The sequence below is a fragment of the Netta rufina genome, assembly GCF_964035555.1.
Source record: "Netta rufina genome assembly, chromosome: 5".
NCBI classification, from domain to species: domain Eukaryota; kingdom Metazoa; phylum Chordata; class Aves; order Anseriformes; family Anatidae; genus Netta; species Netta rufina.
The window spans coordinates 39,461,482-39,482,520 of record NC_140128.1 but is presented as its reverse complement, the minus strand read 5'-3'; the positions used below and the strand labels follow the sequence as shown (position 1 = coordinate 39,482,520).

The window sequence follows — 21,039 nt, the reverse complement described above, 5'->3', positions numbered from 1 at the left end:
AGTGATAGGATGAGGAGTAAAGGTTTTAAACTAAAAGAGTGGATTCAGATTGGACATGAGGAACAAATTCTTTACTCAGAGGGTGGAGAGGCACTGGAACAGGCTGCCCAGAGAAGCTGTGAGTGCTCCATCCCTGGAGGTGCTCAAGGCCAGGCTGGATGGGGCTTTGAGCAACCTGGTCTAGTGAGAGGTGTCCCTGCCCATGGCAGGGTGTTGGAACTGGATGGTCTTTAAGGTCCCTTCCAACCCAAATCATTCTATGAGTGAGTGAGTTTATCTGGATTTCCAGCAAAACTACAGAAAAGCTTCAGAGAATGCAGCTGAGGTATGAAAATATCTGTTTTCATTTTGTTGTGGGCAACAAGCTTCCAGAAGCCTAGAGCTTTGTGAATGTATTGAAGACCTCCTCCTAGGCAGGAAGAGCTTTTGCATTTGAAATGTAAAGCTTATTGCACATATACTCCTGGAATCTCTCCCTGCCTTTCCCTTGGATCCTTGGACTGAGGCCTGGTGTGGCTTGCTGTGACTGCACATTACCTTTTCTGCTGAGACGGCACTTTCTTAGCACTGTAATGCTCAAGGGCAACTGTTCTCTATCTCCTTCTGGCTCCACTTGGATCCCATAAATAGCTGTGAGAGTGGAGCAACCACAAAAGGCAGGGAGATCCCCAATCTCCTTTGAATTTTTACATGAATGTATATCTTACCAGGCAAGTAGACAAACAGAATATCTTGATATTCTCTGCAGCTGATGTCATCCTGCGAGGAGCATTCAGCATGGCTGTTTAACTCAAACTCAATTGGGAAATGAAGTCGTCTTCATTCAGTAATAGAGTACCAATACACTGTCCACCTTTTGGTTAAGGGAAAGTTTATGGAAATCACAAGACTTTGCTTCTTGTAAAATTTGTAATTTGAGATGTGTAAATAGTTGCTAACATGACATTTAAACACCTATAGATTGCCTGGTTGAATCCGAAGCTTCTGAGGCTCATTTTATAAATAGGGCTTCATGCAGATCTCCTCTGATCATAAAGGCGTTCTCTGTGGCAGAAAAAAGATATATTAGACAAATAGTAGAACCATTCCAGAAGAAGGAAGTAACCTTTTCTGTTGCAGTAATTATATCAGATCCTAATAACTTGAAGTCTTTTATATGAAAAAATTGTAAAAGTCTCAGAAAATTGAACCGGAAGCACTGAATTTTAAGGAGGTCTTAAGCTTATCAATTTATTTAGCTTAAAAACTACAAATATTTGTAAGGTCGGGACAGCTGAAACCTGCAAAGATTCACATGACAGAGCAGTGGTTACAAGATAAGACTAAATTCTCCTTTGGGACACTTGTCTGCTTCACCTACGCTTACTGGGAATGGCCTTCTGTGATAGTTTTCCATGACTGTTTTATTAAGAATGTGATTGGGAATTGTACGGGTAAGTAGGTCTGTAGATCTTTCTGTGCTTCAAGACTGTTTTGGCCTGCTTTTTGCTGAAAGTGTTTTATTTCAGGTTTTGCCAAATTCTTGATATTTCTATACCTACTCTTGGTTGTGGCTTCTTGGTTATTATGACCTCTTTTTTAAAACTTCTTCAAGATTTCTAAGTTTTGTTTACATAGGCCATCTTTAATCATAGGAATAGTCACTTCCTGGGAAAGAAATCCTGATACCAGCATTCTGGGTCATGAGATAATTATGGTGACTTCTGTTGTCTGAGTTTCACCAAACTGGACTGCAAGTTCCTTGTGCAATTCCGTTGGTTTGACTCTGAGCATTTCTCCCTCTAGAGAGATGAACAATGTAGTGGCTTCCTTTGTAACTTGTTGATTTGGTCTGGAACTCTTTCAATTAATCATAAACAATGAAGGGACCTTGGCCTGATTTGTATGGACAGAGTATAGAGATGAACTTGGCAGTAGTACAGCTAGAAGAGATGGATAGGTCTCCTGAGAATCCCTTCCTATGCCCTTGGGCACTAGAGAGGAGGAAGGCAGCCTGAATACCACTAAAGGCAAAAAGAACTGAAGCTCCTATGATAACAGTTTTCTTTCCAACATACTGCTGCTATTGACCTGGTCTTGCTTGTAGGCCTGATGCCAAAGGAATCCTTATTAAATAATACAGGGTACTTTTTAACATTCTGCTGATGTTTCTATACCTGTACTAGATTGTTAAATAGCATCTTGTTTCTCCACAAGAACTGGAATGATGTGGAGACGTTTAAATGAAATAGCTTCTGTTAGGATTCTTACTATTTTTTCTTCCATCTGTTCTATGAACAATTCTACTTGGCAGCATCTGTTTTTTCTCAATACATAGCTAATAAATATTTTCCTCCAGGTAACTCTTATCTTACAAAAATATGAATTCTTGTCTCGAGAGTTGAGTTCATTCATCCATTCCAAAGAGCAGTTTTCTGTGTGCTTTTGCAATGCCTCTGCAGGATTTTCAAACAGTTGAGCACATCAGAGTTTACCATTAGTGCTGTATCTGTAACGAGGACAGGATACATTTGTGGTGGATTTGAGCAAGATCTGGAATGAGGTGATAGAATCTGTTGACTATTTCTCTGGACTTCAGTTATACCTGTTTGCTTTAGGGCACTCACCGTTCCTCTGCAGCTCAGGCAGGGATGATAGTGTTTTGAAGAACCCGAGGTTTTTATTCCCTTTGTGCGTCTCTTGCAGCGTCCTGTGTCTGCACAGTCCCAGCCAGCAAGCACCAGACTGGTAAGTACTGGACTTGATTCAACTCCCTTCACCAAAATAAAGAATGTGTTTTCATGTTACCTTGTGCACAACTGGTCCCAAAATATATTTTACAGCTAAGTAGCCTGGGTGTGAGGAAAAAAATAAGGTAGGGGAAAGGAGGGGAAGCCTAGAAAAGAGGAGATGGATAGGTACTGGAATATATTTGGAATACATTTCCCTGTTGTAGGAGCTAAGGCTGGAAAAGTATTTAGATCAGTACTAGCAGCTTAAAGAATAGAAGTATGCGGGAGGCAAGATCAGCTGCATCAAATCTGTCAAAGTATTTAAGCCTGCAGGTGTTTCTGGACTGCATTTTTAAGACATTTGATAGGGATATTTAAAGAAAGCTTGCTTTCTCTTCATCAGTTGATGAAGACAGCGGCAGCACAGCGTTCTGGATTTTATAAGATACTGAAAAGGAAAATATAAAAACTAAGAGGTGGTAGGAAAGCAGCAGCATATATAAGGAGTGTTGTATCAGACGGGAAAAGGGCAAGCAATATTTGTCTATATACTACAGAGGATGGAGTAAGTTTGGGTGAAAAGGATAGCACAGGTGAATCTGTATTGCCAAAATTCAGGCTTCACAGTAAGTGAAGTAATTATTGTCTGTAAGACAGTTATCTGAAAGAAACTACAAAAATTTGAGTGAACTGGGTCCAAATTGTTTGGAGGAGATTAGAAGAAAGATTTCTCACAGATAGTGGAAAACCATAGAACTATCTTTGGTATAAGTCAGACTGATCCACCTTTCTAGGTGTCAAATTTGGCACCCTCCTTGCAAGCCATATGGACAAATCAATGTTAGTGTACAATTCTAAGCACCTGGCTGTATGGGGACGTGGTAGGCATTATTTTGCTGCTGGGCTTCATGGGCTAGCACAATATATGATTGATTCTAATTTTCTGCAGTTTCCCAGCAGGAAAGAAGGTAGCACAGATGGAATCATCTTGAGATCCTAATTCATTCTCTGGGCTGCCATTTAGGTCATTCAGTATAAGTTTAGCTGAGGCTATGAGAAAAGATAAGACTGGAAGAAAAAACTCTGACTGAATAATGAGGTTTCACAGAGAATAGGAAAGATCTTTGTGCCAACTGCTGTCAGTGATTAGTATAATGAGAATCATGATGTGGGAACCAAAGATGCTTTCAGAATTTGGAGATAAATCAAAGTGGTTGGATTTATCTGTACTTTTAAAGATAAGCTGGGTCAAAGAGGAAGCAAGAATTTCATGAAGTTGGAGACATTTCTGTGCTGTAGCCAGAGAGATTCCTGCAGTAAAGGAGGAAGTGGAGGTTACTGAAGCAAAGTTGTTGAGCTGTCCTTTTGGCTTGGAGGAAAGTTTAGGAGGAAAGACTAAAATCCTTTCCACTTAAGGTCATCTACTGCATCATGCGAACCTGTCTGGCTACTGATTTTTCTTTTCTTCTACAAATGCTTTTGTCTCCTACCCTCTCATCCAGAGGGTACCCTCTTGTCTCATCATGTCTTGTTTTATTTAATCAGTTTCCATTAACAAAATGTTTCCGTTGGCACCTGCTATGCCAGTTTTCTCTTTGAATTTTTCTCTGCCAGTCACTGCAGCCTAACTCACTCTAGTGCAATGCCTCTTGCTGTTGTTGCTTTATCTGTAGATTCTGAATAGCGCACAATTTCTAATGAAATAGAGACTGAAATTCAATTCCAATTCAAACGGTCCTTACAAAAAATTATAAAACCTGATGTTGCCATGAGTTTAGTTTTATATGAGTAGTATGGGATATTTCCCTGAGCTTTTCTGAATTAAGGTTTCTGTCATGTTTTTCACTTCTTTCTAGGCAAAGAAGGCTCTCTAGTGCATTCTTTGTTTGTTTTCCTCTCAAGAGGAAATTTGAATTTTATACAAAAGCATGAAAGCTTCTAAGATAAACTCTTTTAATGCATTTTTTTTATTATAATTATATAGATCAGATTCTTAAACAGCTGTAGTGCAGAACCATGAATTCTGGCTTTAGTATTCTGGAGTGTAGATTCTGCTGGAAATGGGGTCCTGGAGTTTGAATGTGACTTTTTTGTTTAAAGTAAGTTGAGAGAGGAAGGGAAAGACTTGGATTCACACTGTCTCTGCAGCGTACCCGTCCTCTGTCTGCCAGTGATGCTGAAATGAAAAACATGATGTCCTCAGGCAGGGAAAAAGCAACAGGAAGGCAAGGCAGCTCTGTGCTTGGTCTCTCCATGGAGGAGGTAAGTAGGTTATTAAATATCTTTTGTTTACCGTGACTTTCTCTCAATATATGGGATCACTTGCTCAGCAAAGAGCAAGGGCACATGTCTGAAAAACGTGACAAAAGTATAATGTTTTTGGAACAGAACTACTGGGTTTTATTGCCTCTGCCCTCAGTCATGCCAACCATATATATGCGCTCCAGGCTATGTTGGACTCCATCAGAATTTAAATGCAAGACAAAGTTGCCTAAAGATGTAATATGTACCCACCTCACCCCCAGGACTGTAGTAATAGCATTCTTGTCCTCCAAAATTCAAGGATTTTTCTTGGGTTTGTTTTTCATTATATCTGTTTTGCTAGCTATTTTTTCCTCTTTTTATTCTAAGATAAGAGTTCTTCGTCGAGTGAGAGAGGAGAATGAACGGAGAGGGGGTTTCATCCGCATATTCCCAACCCCAGTAACATGGGACCTTTATGGGTAAGTATCAGAATCCTTTAGGATGGCTTACTGTTACACTGACGCTCTGTATTGAGGAGTATTCTGTGTTAGGTACATGTAGATTAACAAGGTCAGCAGTTGTGAATTTACTGAGGATTTTGGTAGAGTTTATTCTTAGTGCTGAGGATTCTTTTTTTCCTGATCCCTTGTTTTTAACTTCTACTTTGCTTAACTGCACCTTAGAGAAGGCTTTTAAACATTATTTTACAAGTACTGATACTGCTTTCTGTCAGAATAAAAATGTCTTCACTATAAATAATCTACTGCTGCTATCTGCTTTTACATCCTGCTGCATATACTGTGTACCTGTGTACTCTGTCATTGGGCCATAAACCCAATATAGGACTCACTCTGTGAGTGGTACTATACTTTTTTTTTTTTTTTTTTCCAGTCTGTAATATTTCTTCATGTCTCTTGCTTCTTCAGGAACTTCAGCTAATAATTGGTAGCTCTCCTAATGTTCTCTTTCTATTATGGTACAGCATGTTGTTTCGATAGACTTTCTGGGATGTTTTTTATAGATCACCTCTTTCTGTATTATGCTGCCTTTCAATATGTTGAACTCTAGCTTGATACGTCATTTATTTTGTTTTGGTTTGGTTTTAGATCGTTTTTAGAGTACAAGACGTCAATGAACTACATGCTGGCCACGCGTCTGTTTCAGGACAGGTAGAAAGCTTTTGGATTTGGGAGGGAGGCAAAGGAGACACAAACAGCATGAAAAGGACTAATTCCTCACTCATCCAATGTTATAAACACCAGTCTGTCATTTACAAGGGTAGTAATAGTTGTACATCTCTTTTCTAGTGTGCCAGTGACTGTGGAGGTTTCCTGCATTTTTACATGACTCAGTTCTGAATCCAAGGGCAAAAAGGGCAATACGTAAAAGGCATGGGAGTCATTGGTGTGACAGATGACACTGTAGACATGTAAAACCTCCAAGCACTTAGTTTTCTCCGTGAAGAGATGATATAGGTGGTCCCTGCTTCCCTTTTTGTTTCAAATTTAAAGTCACATCAGAGCTGTCCCTCATGTAAAATAAACACTGGAAATTTACTCCAGAGGTTTAGTATCCCTGTCTCTTGACCCATGTGAGCATTATTTGATGCCTCTTCCACTGGGTTGTGCTTTGGTTCTTACGTCTAGCTGAACTTCCATTGAGAGTTGTATGCACTTTCACTGTACGATTAGCATCCCTGCTCTTCCTCAGTTTTTCTTACCCAAGTTCTATCGTAAGGTTACTACAGAATAAAGGTAAGGTTGCTGACTAAGAAGACAATATTAACAGAAATTTTTCCTGTGTCAGCACTGTAATTTATTTTTTTTTACTGTGTGATTTCAGGGATGTTTCTAGAGGTTTAGCTCCAAGTGACATCATCTCCAATTTGAGTTAGACAGATGCAAGCATAAGTTGCAGAACATCTGTTCAGAGTTCTTCTTTTAAAGCCTTTTTTCCTCCTTTAAGATAGGATTAAGAGGACATTCTGTAAATTTGGTCATTTCACTTTATATATGAAAGGCTTTTTCTTGCAGTCTATGATCAAGAATGAAAGGTAATATTTCCCCTTTTTCCCTTTGTAGGGACAAGATGAAAGGAGACTTCGTCACTGGGAGATCCCGGTAAATTTCTTTTAGAGAAATAATTTGAATTTTTAGTATTTATTCTAAATTTAGATTTCTACAACTTTGCCTTAAGTCCTGGGTCTATTCTACCGGAAATCAATCAGAATAAGAAGAGGCTGTGTTGCTCCCACCTCTCACAACCAATTTTGTCAAGTAAACAGCAGTGAGCAGTGTCCCAGCATTTGGAAAGCTAAAGTTTTTGTTGGATTGGCGCTTAAAATTGCCCCTTTCAGGATTGCTAATCTGGCATTTCTGCTGTATTGATGAGCATTACACATGAGCTCTATCAAAAGGTTACATAATGCATGAGGATTTTTGACTTCATACACTCATATATTCACTTTGCTAGATCCAAAAGGTAAATGGAACAACAAAATTTTTCTGTGGATGTTCCCATCTGCATCATAAAGAACACCTTGCTGGTTCTTTCTGCACTGGCAGAAAATTACAATGTTTGTTTCTCTTAAGGAATCTGGCAGGGCTCCTTCTTGGGTTTAGTCAGAACTTGTAGAAAGGTTCTCACTTTTCACCTACATTATGTTATGTTTCTGACCTAACAGTGAAGAACAAGCTATCTACGTAAAAGGTTTTGCAGGCAGGATTGGAGTCCACGTGCTCTCTCCATACTCCTGTCCCTTATTTTGTATTCCTGTTGTTCAGTTCAGTTTTCCTCAATAGTTTTGCCTTGAGCTGCTGTATATTGGACAGATGCTGCTTAGTTCTTAAAGCGAGACAATAGATAGATGAGTTTGGGGGTTTTATGAAGTACTTGCAAGATGCACTTCAAACATTTGTAAGCTTTAAATGGAGCAAAGCTAGGCTGATCATAACTTTTTTTTCCCATGTCAAGAAAACTGTTTTTAGAGGAAATTTACTCTGAGTTTTTGTATCATCAGGGAGAGAAGTATAAAGAGAGTTTTTGAGGATGCCTCTCTATTATGCTTTCCAGAGATGGTCTTAATGGGAGGCTGGATATGAAGCTGGAAGCTGTAGACTCTCATGCTCCATTTTATGAGAGAAAGCTGCTCTCACTGGAGTTACGGAAGCGCCGGCGATGTCACGGCAGGGCTAGAGCAGCACGGGCAAGATCATCAGGTATGAATTATTAGAGAGTTAGATGAGCATCTAGTCAAAAACAATTAAGAGGGTGGTTAATTCATTTTTGTTTGGTTGGTTTGTTTGTTTGTTTTGCCCAGAGAATTTGTGGATTCCTCATCCAGGAATTCCTAGGCCAGGCTGGATGGGGCTTTGAGCAGCCTGGTCTAATGGAAGGTATCCCAGCACATGGCAGGGTTTGGAACTAGATGATTCCAACCCAAATAGTTCTATAATGCTAAGAAGTCCATTCCCACCCCCACATATATGACTAAATGTAATCAATATTTTCTTGAACAGGGGCTCGTAGCTGCATTTTGGGTACAATAATTTGTCAGTATGTATGTGCCTCTATAGTTCTCCAATTTTTCAGAGAAAAATGAAAACTTGGGACCTTTCAGGCTGCATTTTCTGCATTACAGTGACTCTAAGCTGTTTGAAGGAGAAATCCTTTTTATTTGAACCAATGTGGGAAAGACTTAAAAGGATACAGAGGGGAATGATCCTCATAAGTGGCTGTTCCTTAAGCCTTTATCTAAACTCTTTCCAGTAGCTACATGATACAACCTTTCCCATGGCAGTCAGTATATTATACAATTACTTTTGGTGCAATGTTAAGTTATGCGATCTTTATTGGCACACATGAAAGCTTAGTTTTCTTAGCTTTGGTTTTCCTGATGCACAAAAATCCAAAAGGTGAACTTAAGGCCTGCCAATGAGACAGGAAAGTGCCTTTTATTTTTTGCTTGTAAAGTTAAGAACCTTGTTTTGTCTTGTGAAATTGAGAAAATGGGATTCTCAGCTGTTTAATATGCAAACAGAAAACCAGAAAGAATAATAAAAGGCAGCAATAACTACCATGATATTCTAAAATGGTGGTGGTCTTTCCTTCTAGCAGAAGAGTTGAGGAGTAAACCAAAGGTAATAGATAGCAGGAGAGTCTCCCTGTCTACTTTTTTTTTTTAACCAGCAGGGTTGATTTCTTCTCTACTACAGGGATGTCAGAACCGACAAAGCTGTCCCTCAGATCAGACACAGAAGGTGAGGAAGAAGAGGAGGCAGATGAAGATGAAGAGCTAGATGGAGCTGTTGGCTCTCTTTCGGACACCCAGGTGAAAAGCAAGCCAAAACTCTCTGACTTGGTGAAAACAACTTGCAAGGAGCAGTTCACAAAAAAACTTCATAAGAAAACTGGAGATGGAGGAGAACCACTTGTTGAAAAAACAGATTCAAAACCTCAGTTTAACTTGCTGCAGATTCTTCAAAAGAATGGAAATCTAAGGTGAGAGATTTCTGCATATTGCCCTGAATTTTGACTGGCTGCAAATACCTGTTTAAAATATGGAGGATTTGGACTTAGTGCCACATTATGAATGGGTGTGAGGAGATAAGAGGAGCCTAGAGTAATGGGCCTGGGTTTTTGTCTGTGGCCTGCCTAAGTGACTAATTGGCATAGGAGGGAGATATTTGCAGAGACTTGACAGTTTACCTAAATGCCTGACCTGTTAGATCAGTGTAAAGCATAAGCTGTAGCTTCCATTGCCGTTCTTTAATCAGGTGATGTAAGCTGTTCTTCAGTCAACTTGAACTTCTGAGCCACTATCTTAATGCGAGATGCCTGCTATTGAATTCTAAAATTTAATTCTTTTTCTTTTAATTCTCTGCATTTCTAAATAAATAGGTGTAAATACATGTTAAGCCATTCAAGAAAGGTTGGGAAGGAACATATCAGTGCTGCCTCTCCATAAAAATACAAACTTCTTATTTTTTTTATGCTTATATTTTGTATGATGTGTTTTGTTTTTTTTTTTTACCTCTAACAGAAGTTTCTGGTGCTCAGGGGCAGCACCTTCTGAGAGCAGGACAAAAGGTCATTTGAGAGACATAAGTTACTGAAACATTTTGTTGCCTACTGTTGAGCTTGACGGTGTGGATTGACTAAATGTTTAGAAGTCATCTTCCCCCTTAAATGTGGGTGGTAAAACTGCCCATTTGCAGATGGACATGAAGGACAAAAAGTGATCATACAAAGCTGTGTAGGAGGATTTTACATTTTCTACATAAGAAATACTGTTTTGCATGATAAGTGTCTAAAGATAGATAAAATAATTGTTGCTTGTTGCTGCCTTCTTAGTTTAGTTTCTGGGAGGATTTATGAATTATCAAATGGATTTGGGGATTGCTTAGAGGTTTTCTTCTGTCAAGAACACTTGCTGTAATGACAGAAGATTCTGAAACCTGTTCTAAGGACGGATGTAGCAATGCTGTCATCTACCTATATATAGAACTGACTCTTGCCAAGAACGTAAGCTCTGTCTGGTGTTCCTGGCAGAATCTTGCTCAGCACCCAGTGATGTTGGGATTCCCCCACAGAAGTAAGTCTTGTGGTGACTTCATGTTCCAGGATTGTGCTGGGCTTGGCCTCATCCAGTCTGTCATTGATGAAAGCTTTGCTGCCGGGTCAACAGGCTGAAGAGCTGAAGTAATGACATTTTCATCCAAAAGAAACCAGGACTGTTCCAGTCAGCTTTTTATAAATGGCAAGGCTTCTCTCTCCTTCTAGCTGTCCTGATGAGGCAGCTTCTCTGCCTTCCTTGCATTGGGCGTTATTGATGGAGAGGTGACAGTGGAATTGAACCACAGAATCACAGAATGGTTTGGGTTGGGAAGAACCTTAAAGATAATCTAATTCCAACCTCCCTGCCATGGGGGGGAACCATGTTCCCCACTGTACCATTCCCAGGGAAGTTGAAAGTAAAGGGAGAGAGTAAACCTGAGACAGCCTCAAGTTTCAATATTCCACAGGCTGGAGGAGGGGCAGCATTTTAATTTACCTCAAGGACATTCTCCAGTTTCCTGTTTTGGGAGTCATGGAAGTGTCAGATACAGGTCAAGAATTGTACTCCTGTTCTCAAGCTGATGGTGGAGGTCCTGAACTCCTACCAGACTTGAACTCATGGTCATGAGGTGTTTGAGTTGCACCTAAAACAAACTAGGAAGCCCTACAGAGCCCCCAGAAGAGAATCTTTTCTGATATATGCTGGCATGGTGATTAGAGTATTAGTCAGGGTTCAGGCTGTTCTTCTGATGTTGCGCTCACCTGGGAAGAGAAGGTAGCTGTGGTGGCTGGCAGCATGTAGAGCTTGGAGGTGGAATATGGCCTGTGGTGTATTCTGGAGGTCACTGGAAGACACAAATCGTAACCAGGCAGTTTTATCATGTTATTTCCCTCTTTGGGCTGGGCATAGTGTTCCAAAAGCATCAAAAGCTTATGATTAGGCAGAGGCATGAGTATTTATAATACATTTTATTTTAACTTCAATTCTTATTTCCCAACATATGTGAAATTGCTGTGCATTGTTTGATGTGCAGTTATGTATTGATCTTTATAGGTACCATTGTGTTGTATGAGTTTTGTAGCACTGTAAAGAAGTGTTCCTGAAATTTGCAGGCATATAAAATAGGAAGATTTAAGTTTCTGGACTGATGTTTTAATGAAGTCTCAGAGATTTGTGTAGATAGAGTTGTGAGGACCATATAAGTGTCTGAGAGGATTCCGAAGAAGCAGAGAGTAAGTAGACAAAAAAGGGTGAGGTTCCTCAGGAATAGGTTTGAGACTGATTTTCATAATCAATTTAGGAATGATGTAAAATGTAGAAATAAGCTAATGAAGTTTGTTGATGGAAAAGACTTGGGAGTTATTCCATGAGAGAAAAGTAGTGGAATAAATATGGGAAGAACTGGATGACCTTGAGGATAGGACTAATATAACTAGGATGAAGTTCATTAGCACAAAGTGTAAGGGCAAGCTCTTACAAGCTTGTAACTTACAGCAGAAATTCTATTGGCTGGATGTTCAAGTGAAAATGAATTATAAGGAAAAATACCTTCCAAGCTTGTTGATCACAGGTTTGTGAAGCTCTAGCTCACACATGCATGAAAATACCGAATGCAGTCTATGCTTTATTGCTTGAGATACTTCTGAGACTTCACTTGTTTGGTGTACAGCTTCTAACCTCTACGTGTTCATGGAGGGTGTGGCTGGAACAGGTGGAGAGGAGCTGCTAGTCTCATCGTGGTCAGTGTGCTTTGTAAAAAGAGACTGGAAATGTAATAGTTTATGCCAATAAAATGAAAAGGATGTGATTGCTGTTAATAAATGCATTCCCCATCAGGGGTAAAATTATTTAAGATATAGGATAATGCTGGAAAAAGAAAGCAAATATAACCTGTCCGTGAATGAAGCTAGGCTGGGTAGTAAAAGAAGGTTCCTTATTATTAAAACAGTTCTGGAATAACATTCCAGGAAGGTAATGGGTTGAAAAATTTTATTTGTTTTAAGATGAAATGTGATAATTTTATAGAAAAGGTTATGTCAGAGCCTGAGACAGAAGGGCAATCTGTCACTGACACTAAAGCCCATCTGCCTCTATGCTCTTATGAAAAGGCATGGAGAAAGTGTGCTTGACAATGCAAGGGACAGCTTGTAGTGGCTGTAGAGGAAGCTGTGATGAAGAGTAGAGAGTGGGAGAGCAGAATGCTGGAGAAGAGAAGAGAGTTTCAGCCAAGATGACACTGAACAGAAATAGCCAAAGCTTTCAGCAATTTCTCTTGCAACAAATGAATACGTTAAAGTGACTACTATTGTGAGGGAATGAGAATCAATATGTTCCCTTCTGTCCTGCTCCAGTCTTCTCCTCAATTCATGCTCACAGCTTCCCAATGTGCTCAGCCAGCTGCACAGCAGATTTACTGATGTTTTTTCTTCCTTCAGTGGTGCCTTGCTCAACGAATTTGGCCTGTGTTCTTGGGCCAGCAGGGGAAGAGTTCACTTGCACAGATTTAATTCTGTTATTTCCAATGGGAATTGCAGGGCCTTTGTTACAACTCTGGCAGTGGTGTTATGCCCTTTGTTTAATTTATGGTCTGTTGTTGTGGTGTTCAAAATGCTTTGTAGACAGAGGTCCAGGAGAGCCTTGAACTGGGTTTCAAAAGACACAGTTTTACTGATTTTTGTAATGTTGGCTTTTGGAGGAGGGTTGCTAAGGCTGTGAGAAGGCAAGGAGAGCACTCAGTTTTTAGAGGTGGTCTTAGAACTTAGAGGGCATATGCAGTCTGTTGTACCTCTTGGACTACGTCGCCTATCTTGGTGAAGAAAATACTGGTAGGGTGAAAATACTGGTGGGGCGAAGTTGTTCTTCTATCCTTGAGCTTCAACATTTTTGTACCTGCAAGGTCTTTGTTAAATATACTCCATAAGCTGTGCCTGACTGTTGTATTTCTTTCTGTTACTACCCTGAGGGTATCTGACTGTGTTTTTCTTGGCCCACAGCAAAGTGCAGGCTCGCAGGGCTTTCTCTGCCTATCTGCAGCATGTACAGTTGCGACTGATGAAGGAGGCTGGTGACCAGTTCCAGAATGCTGCCTGGGTTGCCAAAGAAGATGAGCAGATGGTAAGGAGCTTTGTGTTGGTCTAGAGAATGTGAAATCTACCCTGAGTTTTGAGGTTGGTTGGAAAAAATGAAGTCCAAAAGTACCTTGAGATTATTATACTTGTCTGTCTAGTTGCAAGTGCTGTATTTTTAACATAAAAACAAGGTAGGAATGCTGACTGACGTCTGAGCCGTGACAGAGTAGACACTAGATGAGTAGTGTGGTTGACACTTGAGCTGCTCAGATCTTTCAATGGTTCTACTTCACTGGATCTCCCGGCTCTGAGCCGAACTTGTTTTGAACTCTTCTGTCTGAAATTCTTTAAGATTATTTAGCAGTATCTGGTTCCTGCTGTGATTCATTAAACAAAGCACGCATCCACTCAAATAGAACAGGTATCCAGTTAAGATTTTTCTTTGATGGACTGTTTTTTAGTCATGGGCATCTGCATTTAGGAGTGTTTTGTGTATTCTGGATAGAGAAGAAAAAGTAAGAAATGCTGAGAAGGGAAAATTACTATCTAGCATAGATGTTTTTATTCTTTTTTGTTTGTTTTTGCTTTAAAGCAATGTGATATATTTTTCTAGGAAATATTTTAAGATGCATATATTTAGCATATATGCATCTTAGAGTGCAGCAAGCCCAGATTCCCTTGTAAAACCTTCCTAAATGAGCTTTATACAGCAGGCTCTTGAGTTTTCTGCAAACCCAAATGTGTTCTTGCTGAATGCATGTTTCAGGGAAACAGCCAGTGCAGTTCAGAGATAAAAGTGTGTGTCAGGAATAATCAGTCGACTCAGTGGAAAATGTTACCCCTGCTCTTTCCAAGTAGAAATTAAAACTGGCTTTTTGAGAGTCACTTTGTCTGCTGTGCTGTGAGAAATAATATTTAAAATAACAGATCAAATCAGCCTGGAGTAATGGCAGTGAGAAGCGAGCTGTGAAATCCAATAGTTTGGATGTGAGGCTGCTCATTTATGCATTTGCAGTGCTTCTAACCAAAAGCAAATCCAGAGGAGAGACAGAAAGGGTTCAAAACACCCACAGGATCTATCTTGCCTTAGGATCTGACTTGCCATGAGTTTCCCCCACTGGAAGTTGCACACAGATGTGGAGCCTGCTTGGTTGGGAGACTGGAATTACATGGCTGTAGATGTAGCCATCTGTTGCTGTGGAAAAGCTGTGGTGACAATGTACATACATGAAAAGTGCTGAAATGGGGATACATTACTGTAGTGGAAGTACCTGACCAAGGTTCCCTTCCCTGTGATAGTGCTCAGGGGGTTCTATGTCAGTGTATGCACTTCATTACTGGCCTTCTTTAACACATTACAGGTTGTCTTTTGGAGATGTTCTCCTAAAGCATTGGACTTCACAGGTTATTCTATGTTGTTGCTACTTTGTGCTTTTTTCAGACAAATACTCATCAGGTGTTCTCAGTTCTGGCTCACCTTGGACAAGGCACAGCATCATTCCTCTCCACGGTCTTGGATTTGTAGGCCTATGTTAAAAATGCACGTTACAGAACACTTGTCTGCCAGTTGTCAGCGCATTAGACACAGACAGTATGTTTAGTACTTGCCAATCAGGAGCCAATGTAGTACCTCTGATCTCTTTTCTCCACATCTCGCAACTGCTCCATTTTTAACTCCACCTTCTTTGCTTGCAGGAGCTTGTGGTGCGCTTTCTGAAGCGAGCTGCCAGCAATCTTCAGCAGTCCTTGAGAGTGCTGCTCCCCAGCCGTCACTTAGGACTAAATGATCGTCGTCGTATCCTGGCTCACCAGCTGGGCAAGTTCATAATCTATTATAACAAGGTGATTAACTCTGGATTCTTCTTTTGGTATCTTACACCACTGAACAGAGGGCTAAGGTTCTTAGTTCACTTCAGTGCCTTCAAGCTTTGCTGCTTTTGTAGTACCACAGTGCTGGTGTATAATATTCTAGCACAAAAACAGTGGAGTATCCAGGGCTGCTAGACTCTAGCAGTTCCAACAGCAGTGTCTACTGTGGTTATTGCATATTAAGGGCCAGGAGATAGCTATGAGTCACCCATTCATATATAACTGCCAAGTTATTAAGGATTTCTGAAGCTTAGGACCCCTTGGAAATGCTGTTGGTTTAAACATATTATTTTTTAATCTAACTTGTGTAAGAAATTATTATGAGGCAGTTTACCATAGTGCTGTTAGTGATTTGGTTTCTATTATCTTCTTCTAATGTATCTGCTGCTGGCTGCTGTCATAGTCAAGACAAAGTTGTTTGAAGGGCTCTGTTCTGTAATTTACAGTCTGTTTGTAGTTAGGCATCTAATAATGGCAGTTTGTCTCTCCAAATTGTCAGATAGACAACAGCATTACTATGTTATATATGTAGTCCAGTAATCATGTCCATAAAAGTTAAAATAATAAAAATCAAAGAATGGGAATTTAACTGGCAGCTTGCTTTTTCGTTGGTTTGTCTTTAGTTCTAGAGTTTTGTAAGGCCCCTTCCCATTTCTTCCTGTTTTTATGATTCTTCTACAGAGGTTAAATATATATTTCACATACTGTACATATACATGTATATGTATATATGTACATATATGTATATATATACATGTATATACAATGGTATATATATATATTTACCATTCATGTGGTACACTTAAGGAGTGCTAGCCATCTATAGCGTAGAGTTCTGCAGGCTAAGCGACAAGGAGAAGTAAATCCCAACTTTAATAATTTTTACTTCTTTCATTTTTGAAGACGATGTTCTTAGCATAGTGGTTTCATGCTAATCCTTGTTTTGCAAATACAGCCTCCCCTTCCCCTTGCATTTCTTTGGTGTTTGAAAGCAAAATTCAAACTACCCTTGTTCTGAGGCTGCTGTGCACACTGGCCTCCAAGCTAGTAGACGGTGTTCACTTGCAGCACCTTTTCAGAATTGACATCTGGTAACTTGATCTGTCAAAGCAAGGTTGGTATTGAACCAAATCTATTCCAGGAAGTGTCTTGTATGTCTAGTGTTCACTGGATTACTGTGTTCGGAGTAATTGCAAAACACTCAGGTGGCTCTGTGGTGAGTTAAGAATGCAACAGCTTTGGATATAATTTCCCCTCAAATTGTATTCAAACACTAGGATTTTCTGCCAACTCTCAAATTCACAAAATAAAGCTGTGTAACTGGTAATACATCACTGCATAAACATTTTCTTTGTTAAAACACTTGAAAACAGATCATTTGAGGTTTTAGGACATACTTGTTTAAGCTATTGAGAGGCTCTTGACTTAAGTGGGGGTTTTTTGGTGTCTGATTTCAACATATAGAATTCTTTAACTGACTTGTAACTTTGCATTTAGTAGGGGACTCCTACTAGCTGTTATGCATCGTCTGTATTGACACAAGAAAAAACACTGCCTCCAGCAAACTAAGTAAAACAAACTGCATATTGTCAAGACTTCTACTTATGTAATGAAGAGTAGACACGGGTCCCAGAGTGGCCTTTTCTCCCCACTCTTTCACAAGATATATCTGACCATTTTGTCCTGGGAAAGCTTGAAGTAGCAGTAAGAAACAGTGAAGTGAAGGTCAAGTCTGGTCAGCTGAGGCTTATATGTTGGTATTTGTATTTCAGATAGGTCTGTAGACTTCTTTTATTATTTTATTAACAGTAGTGTTTGTATACAACCTCTAGTGCCAACAAATTCTAGTTGGAACAACTAGTGTAAAATATAAGGATCATTTATATCTGATAGCTTGCTCCCATTCTCAAAAAGGTTTGTCATCTTTTATTACAGTATATTCTAGTGTATGTGTGTATTTGTGACAGGCTGTACTGTTTTACTGTCTTTGCTTTTGCTATGCGGTATATTATTTGTATGTAGATAAGACCTCTGCAATTTACTGTATGACAAAATAAATTAACTCAAAAGGAGAGCTCTTAGTTTACAGTAGGAAATGTAGATGCCCTTTGCAACCTCCTTGATTTAGTTTCTTCTGTTTAATTTTACATTTCTGTTCTCCTCTCCTCCTGAATATCTCCTTCTGGGACAGATGCTGAAATAAAAGGTATTGTGAGGAACTCTATTTGTGACAGAGACAGCAGAAGTAGAAAGGGGACCTAATATCTGCAAAGAATGATTTATTTCCCCTCCATATTCTCTTATGTCCCAGCAAAGGATATATCTGAAGTAGAAGCACGTATTTGTCAAACTTTCATATCTTCTCAGCAAGTCACCTCTAGTAAGTTATGTCAGGTAGATGAATGAGGTGTAGTGTATGTTTAGCCTGCTATCTCTGGGGCTCTCTACACACATATTGAAATACATTTATAATTTGTCACTTTGGAGTTGATGTTCTTCTTCTTAGATTCCATGGAATTGCTTTTTTTCTTCTCTGTGTGGCAGCTATGCTACAATACATAGAATAACTACATAGAGAGGCTTACTAATACTGCTTATTCACAGGAGACAGAGCAGATGGTTCAGAAGCAATCAAAAAAGAAACAGGAAGAGGAAGAGGAGGGAGTGAATCCTGAAAGTTTTCAGAACTTTATTACCAGAGCAAGGTAGGAATGAATTTTATTCCCTTTGGTAAAGGATCTCCCAACCCCGAAGATGATTGGATAGTGCCTCTAGATACCTTTACTGACATTAGCACCACCTTCTGCTGAGGGACAGCAAACTTGTCTCCTAGTTTTCCCCTTCCAGCAACCAAATGCAAGTCAGCATCTGGTACATAGAGAAGGGCATACAATGAATGTTTTGAGCATTAAGTAGATCCCCAAAGGACAGCACTGGTTGCCCTGGTCTCAGTAAATTCTAACCTGATGGTGGTGAGCTATGGTCTACTTTCCTGTGATGCTGGAACAAATGCAGAAGTATTTGCAAGGAGAAGGAGACTAGAGCTGCTGCTCAGATGACCTTGAACTGCTGTGGTTGAATGACTGTCGTGGCTCTGGGTCTCAAGTTACTGATCCCAGAAACAAATTTAATGCTTTCTGCCTCTACTTCAGGAACCCTGCAGGACTACACCCTCTGAGATGAGGAAAAAAGGGAATTAAACTCCCTGTCATCATCCTAGCCTTTTACTTGGCTTGCTAAGTCAGTTCAGTGCAAGCAGTTACTTTAACAAGAGAAAATGCAATGTTTTCTAACTGTGTACACTCAGAACTATCTGACTTTCTTACAAGAGTCTGTTGGGAAATGTATTTTGAAAATAGGTAATTCCTCTTCGTGCCCTGTGGTACTGTAGGAAAAACAATGGTGTTATAGCCCTCTGACTATGGAGAGGTCTGAAATGATTCAGTGAACCAGAATTACTTCCTCAAGTTTCTGATTCTTGAGCACAAAATCTGATTCCTTTTGACTCCTTTATTTGACCTATGTATGATATGCTTATGTTGGCAAGGACCACTGTTACTATCTGGACAGCTAGAGTTCATCTGCCCTTTTAATGCATTTCAATCTTCTCTAACAAAGTTCACAGTCACTGCTTCCTTCTTTCTTACAATCAGTTATGAAATTGTTCTTTGTTTTCCTCTCTTTGGGGATAGCATTCTTAGTGACTGATCTAAAGTGGGTGATAGCTGAGTCCTCTCAGCTACATTCAGGAGGCTTCACAATCTCCTTTGCTACATTCTCACAAGCACAATGATTTTTATATTTTGCTGATATAATTGGAGTCGTTACAGCAACAGATTTACAGGCTCCAAGAAAAAACTTGCTGCCTTTCAGATAAATAGTGTTCTAGAAAAGAATGACACTGAAGATATGACTACCATCTATCATGGTATCTACTCCTGTCAGCGGAAATGCAGATTACGTGGGTCCACAATATGCTCTTGGTTCTCTGACATCTCTCACCACTAGAACTGCTGTTGTCTCCTAGGGCAGGCCATTTTCTTTTCCACCAGAAATGCTGAAAGAGATGGCTGGTTAGGGCAGAACTGCGTACTCTGCTGTGTTATTGACTACCATGCCATCATGGCCTGATGCACACTGTAGGCTGGAGCTGGAGATTTGTGCTGGTCCCAGTGATAAAGAACAGTTTCAAGTGATTATCTGTTTGCTTCTTAAGAAGTACTAAATATGTTTGAGAACTCTGATAGCTGACATTGTTTTGTGCTTGAAACTTAAATCATCAAGCCAGTCATACGCAGCCAAGAAAATGGGACATTTTTATACTTCTGTGTGTTCTTCAGTACAGGGAGTGCACACAGGAGAAGATGGGCAATAAATGTTACCGTGTAATACTTGGGGTTGTCCCAATCACTCTGTAACTTTGATATTACATGGATGTACTGTGTTTCATTATACACATGCTGTTACAATTGCTTCTAAATATCCTCATTGCAATACGAAAGTGTATCCTTGTGCTGGTAAACTCACTTATAGCTGAAAGCATCTTTCCACCAACTCTTCACTCTTATGTTTCTTCTTCACCTTATTTTCATTGCTTTTGGATAGGAGAACTTTGCGGCATGCCCTGAAGATCCAAACTCTCAGTTAGACTTTCTTCTTGTCAAGAAAATAATAAAAAGAAACACATGCAAGTTTTGTGAGATTCACAAAAGTATCGACTGTTCTGTTTGTTTGTCCTGCAGTTTTGGCTAATTAACAAGCTCTTTCCTATTCTCTCCTTACTGCTGTACTGAAACTACTAATGACGACCTTAGAGGCTGAGATTATTTTCTCACATGAACATGACAGCTGCTTGTCCTACAGAGCACCTGGGGAAAATTAACTAATTTAACTGAGAATTGATTCTTTCCTGTTGTCAATCTCCCCTAGAATGAGTTTAGAGTTTTCACTTGCTCATTATTACCCTGGGTAGGTTGCTGGATGCCTTGAATTTTCGACTGCAAAAAAGAATGTTATTTTAGCGGGAAACTCAGATTTAACCAAAGCTTCCACTCTTATTCTGCAGAACTATGCAAGTAACTTGCCTGGCCTCACCATTTTCTCACTTTTCTCTTTAACCTCCTTATTGTCTCTCCTCTTTGATTGTTCCATGAAGGCAGAAAAGCTTAGAGACCTCATTTAGTTCCATTCTTCTCTCCTTATTGTAGTGAGAGTGAGCTGGAGGAAGTGCTGACGTTTTACACCCAGAAAAACAAGTCAGCAAGTGTCTTCCTAGGAACAAACTCCAGAACTACAAAACCCAGGAACACCAGTAACCAATCAGAGAATCAGCCTAAAGTGGGTGAGTATTGTAGGCTGCTCTGAGGTGATGTTGTCCAGACTAATTCAATTTCAGTTTAGTCTATGGAAAGTGAACAGCCCCTACAGTAAATTATTCAGAGTTCTGGAGGCTGTGTTTTGTTTTTCTTTCTTTCTTTCTTTCTTTCTTTCTTTCTTTCTTTCTTTCTTTCTTTCTTTCTTTCTTTCTTTCTTTCTTTCTTTCTTTCTTTCTTTCTTTCTTTCTTTCTTTCTTTCTTTCTTTCTTTCTTTC

The 21,039-nt window shown here is 39.7% G+C and overlaps 1 protein-coding gene across 1 annotated transcript in view; it reads left to right on the top strand.

Annotated features, from left to right (window-relative positions):
- The window catches only part of TTLL5 (tubulin tyrosine ligase like 5), a gene marked incomplete at its 5' end in the record, with an annotated part of 124,988 nt that overhangs the window by 35,030 nt on the left and 68,919 nt on the right, over positions 1-21,039 (top strand). The window contains 11 exon segments of the mRNA XM_084287921.1: positions 2,686-2,727; positions 4,860-4,973; positions 5,343-5,434; positions 6,062-6,124; positions 7,037-7,075; positions 8,028-8,173; positions 9,170-9,455; positions 13,506-13,626; positions 15,276-15,422; positions 18,054-18,154; positions 20,657-20,790. Of these exon segments, the coding sequence (XP_084144047.1) occupies positions 2,686-2,727; positions 4,860-4,973; positions 5,343-5,434; positions 6,062-6,124; positions 7,037-7,075; positions 8,028-8,173; positions 9,170-9,455; positions 13,506-13,626; positions 15,276-15,422; positions 18,054-18,154; positions 20,657-20,790 (1,285 nt within the window).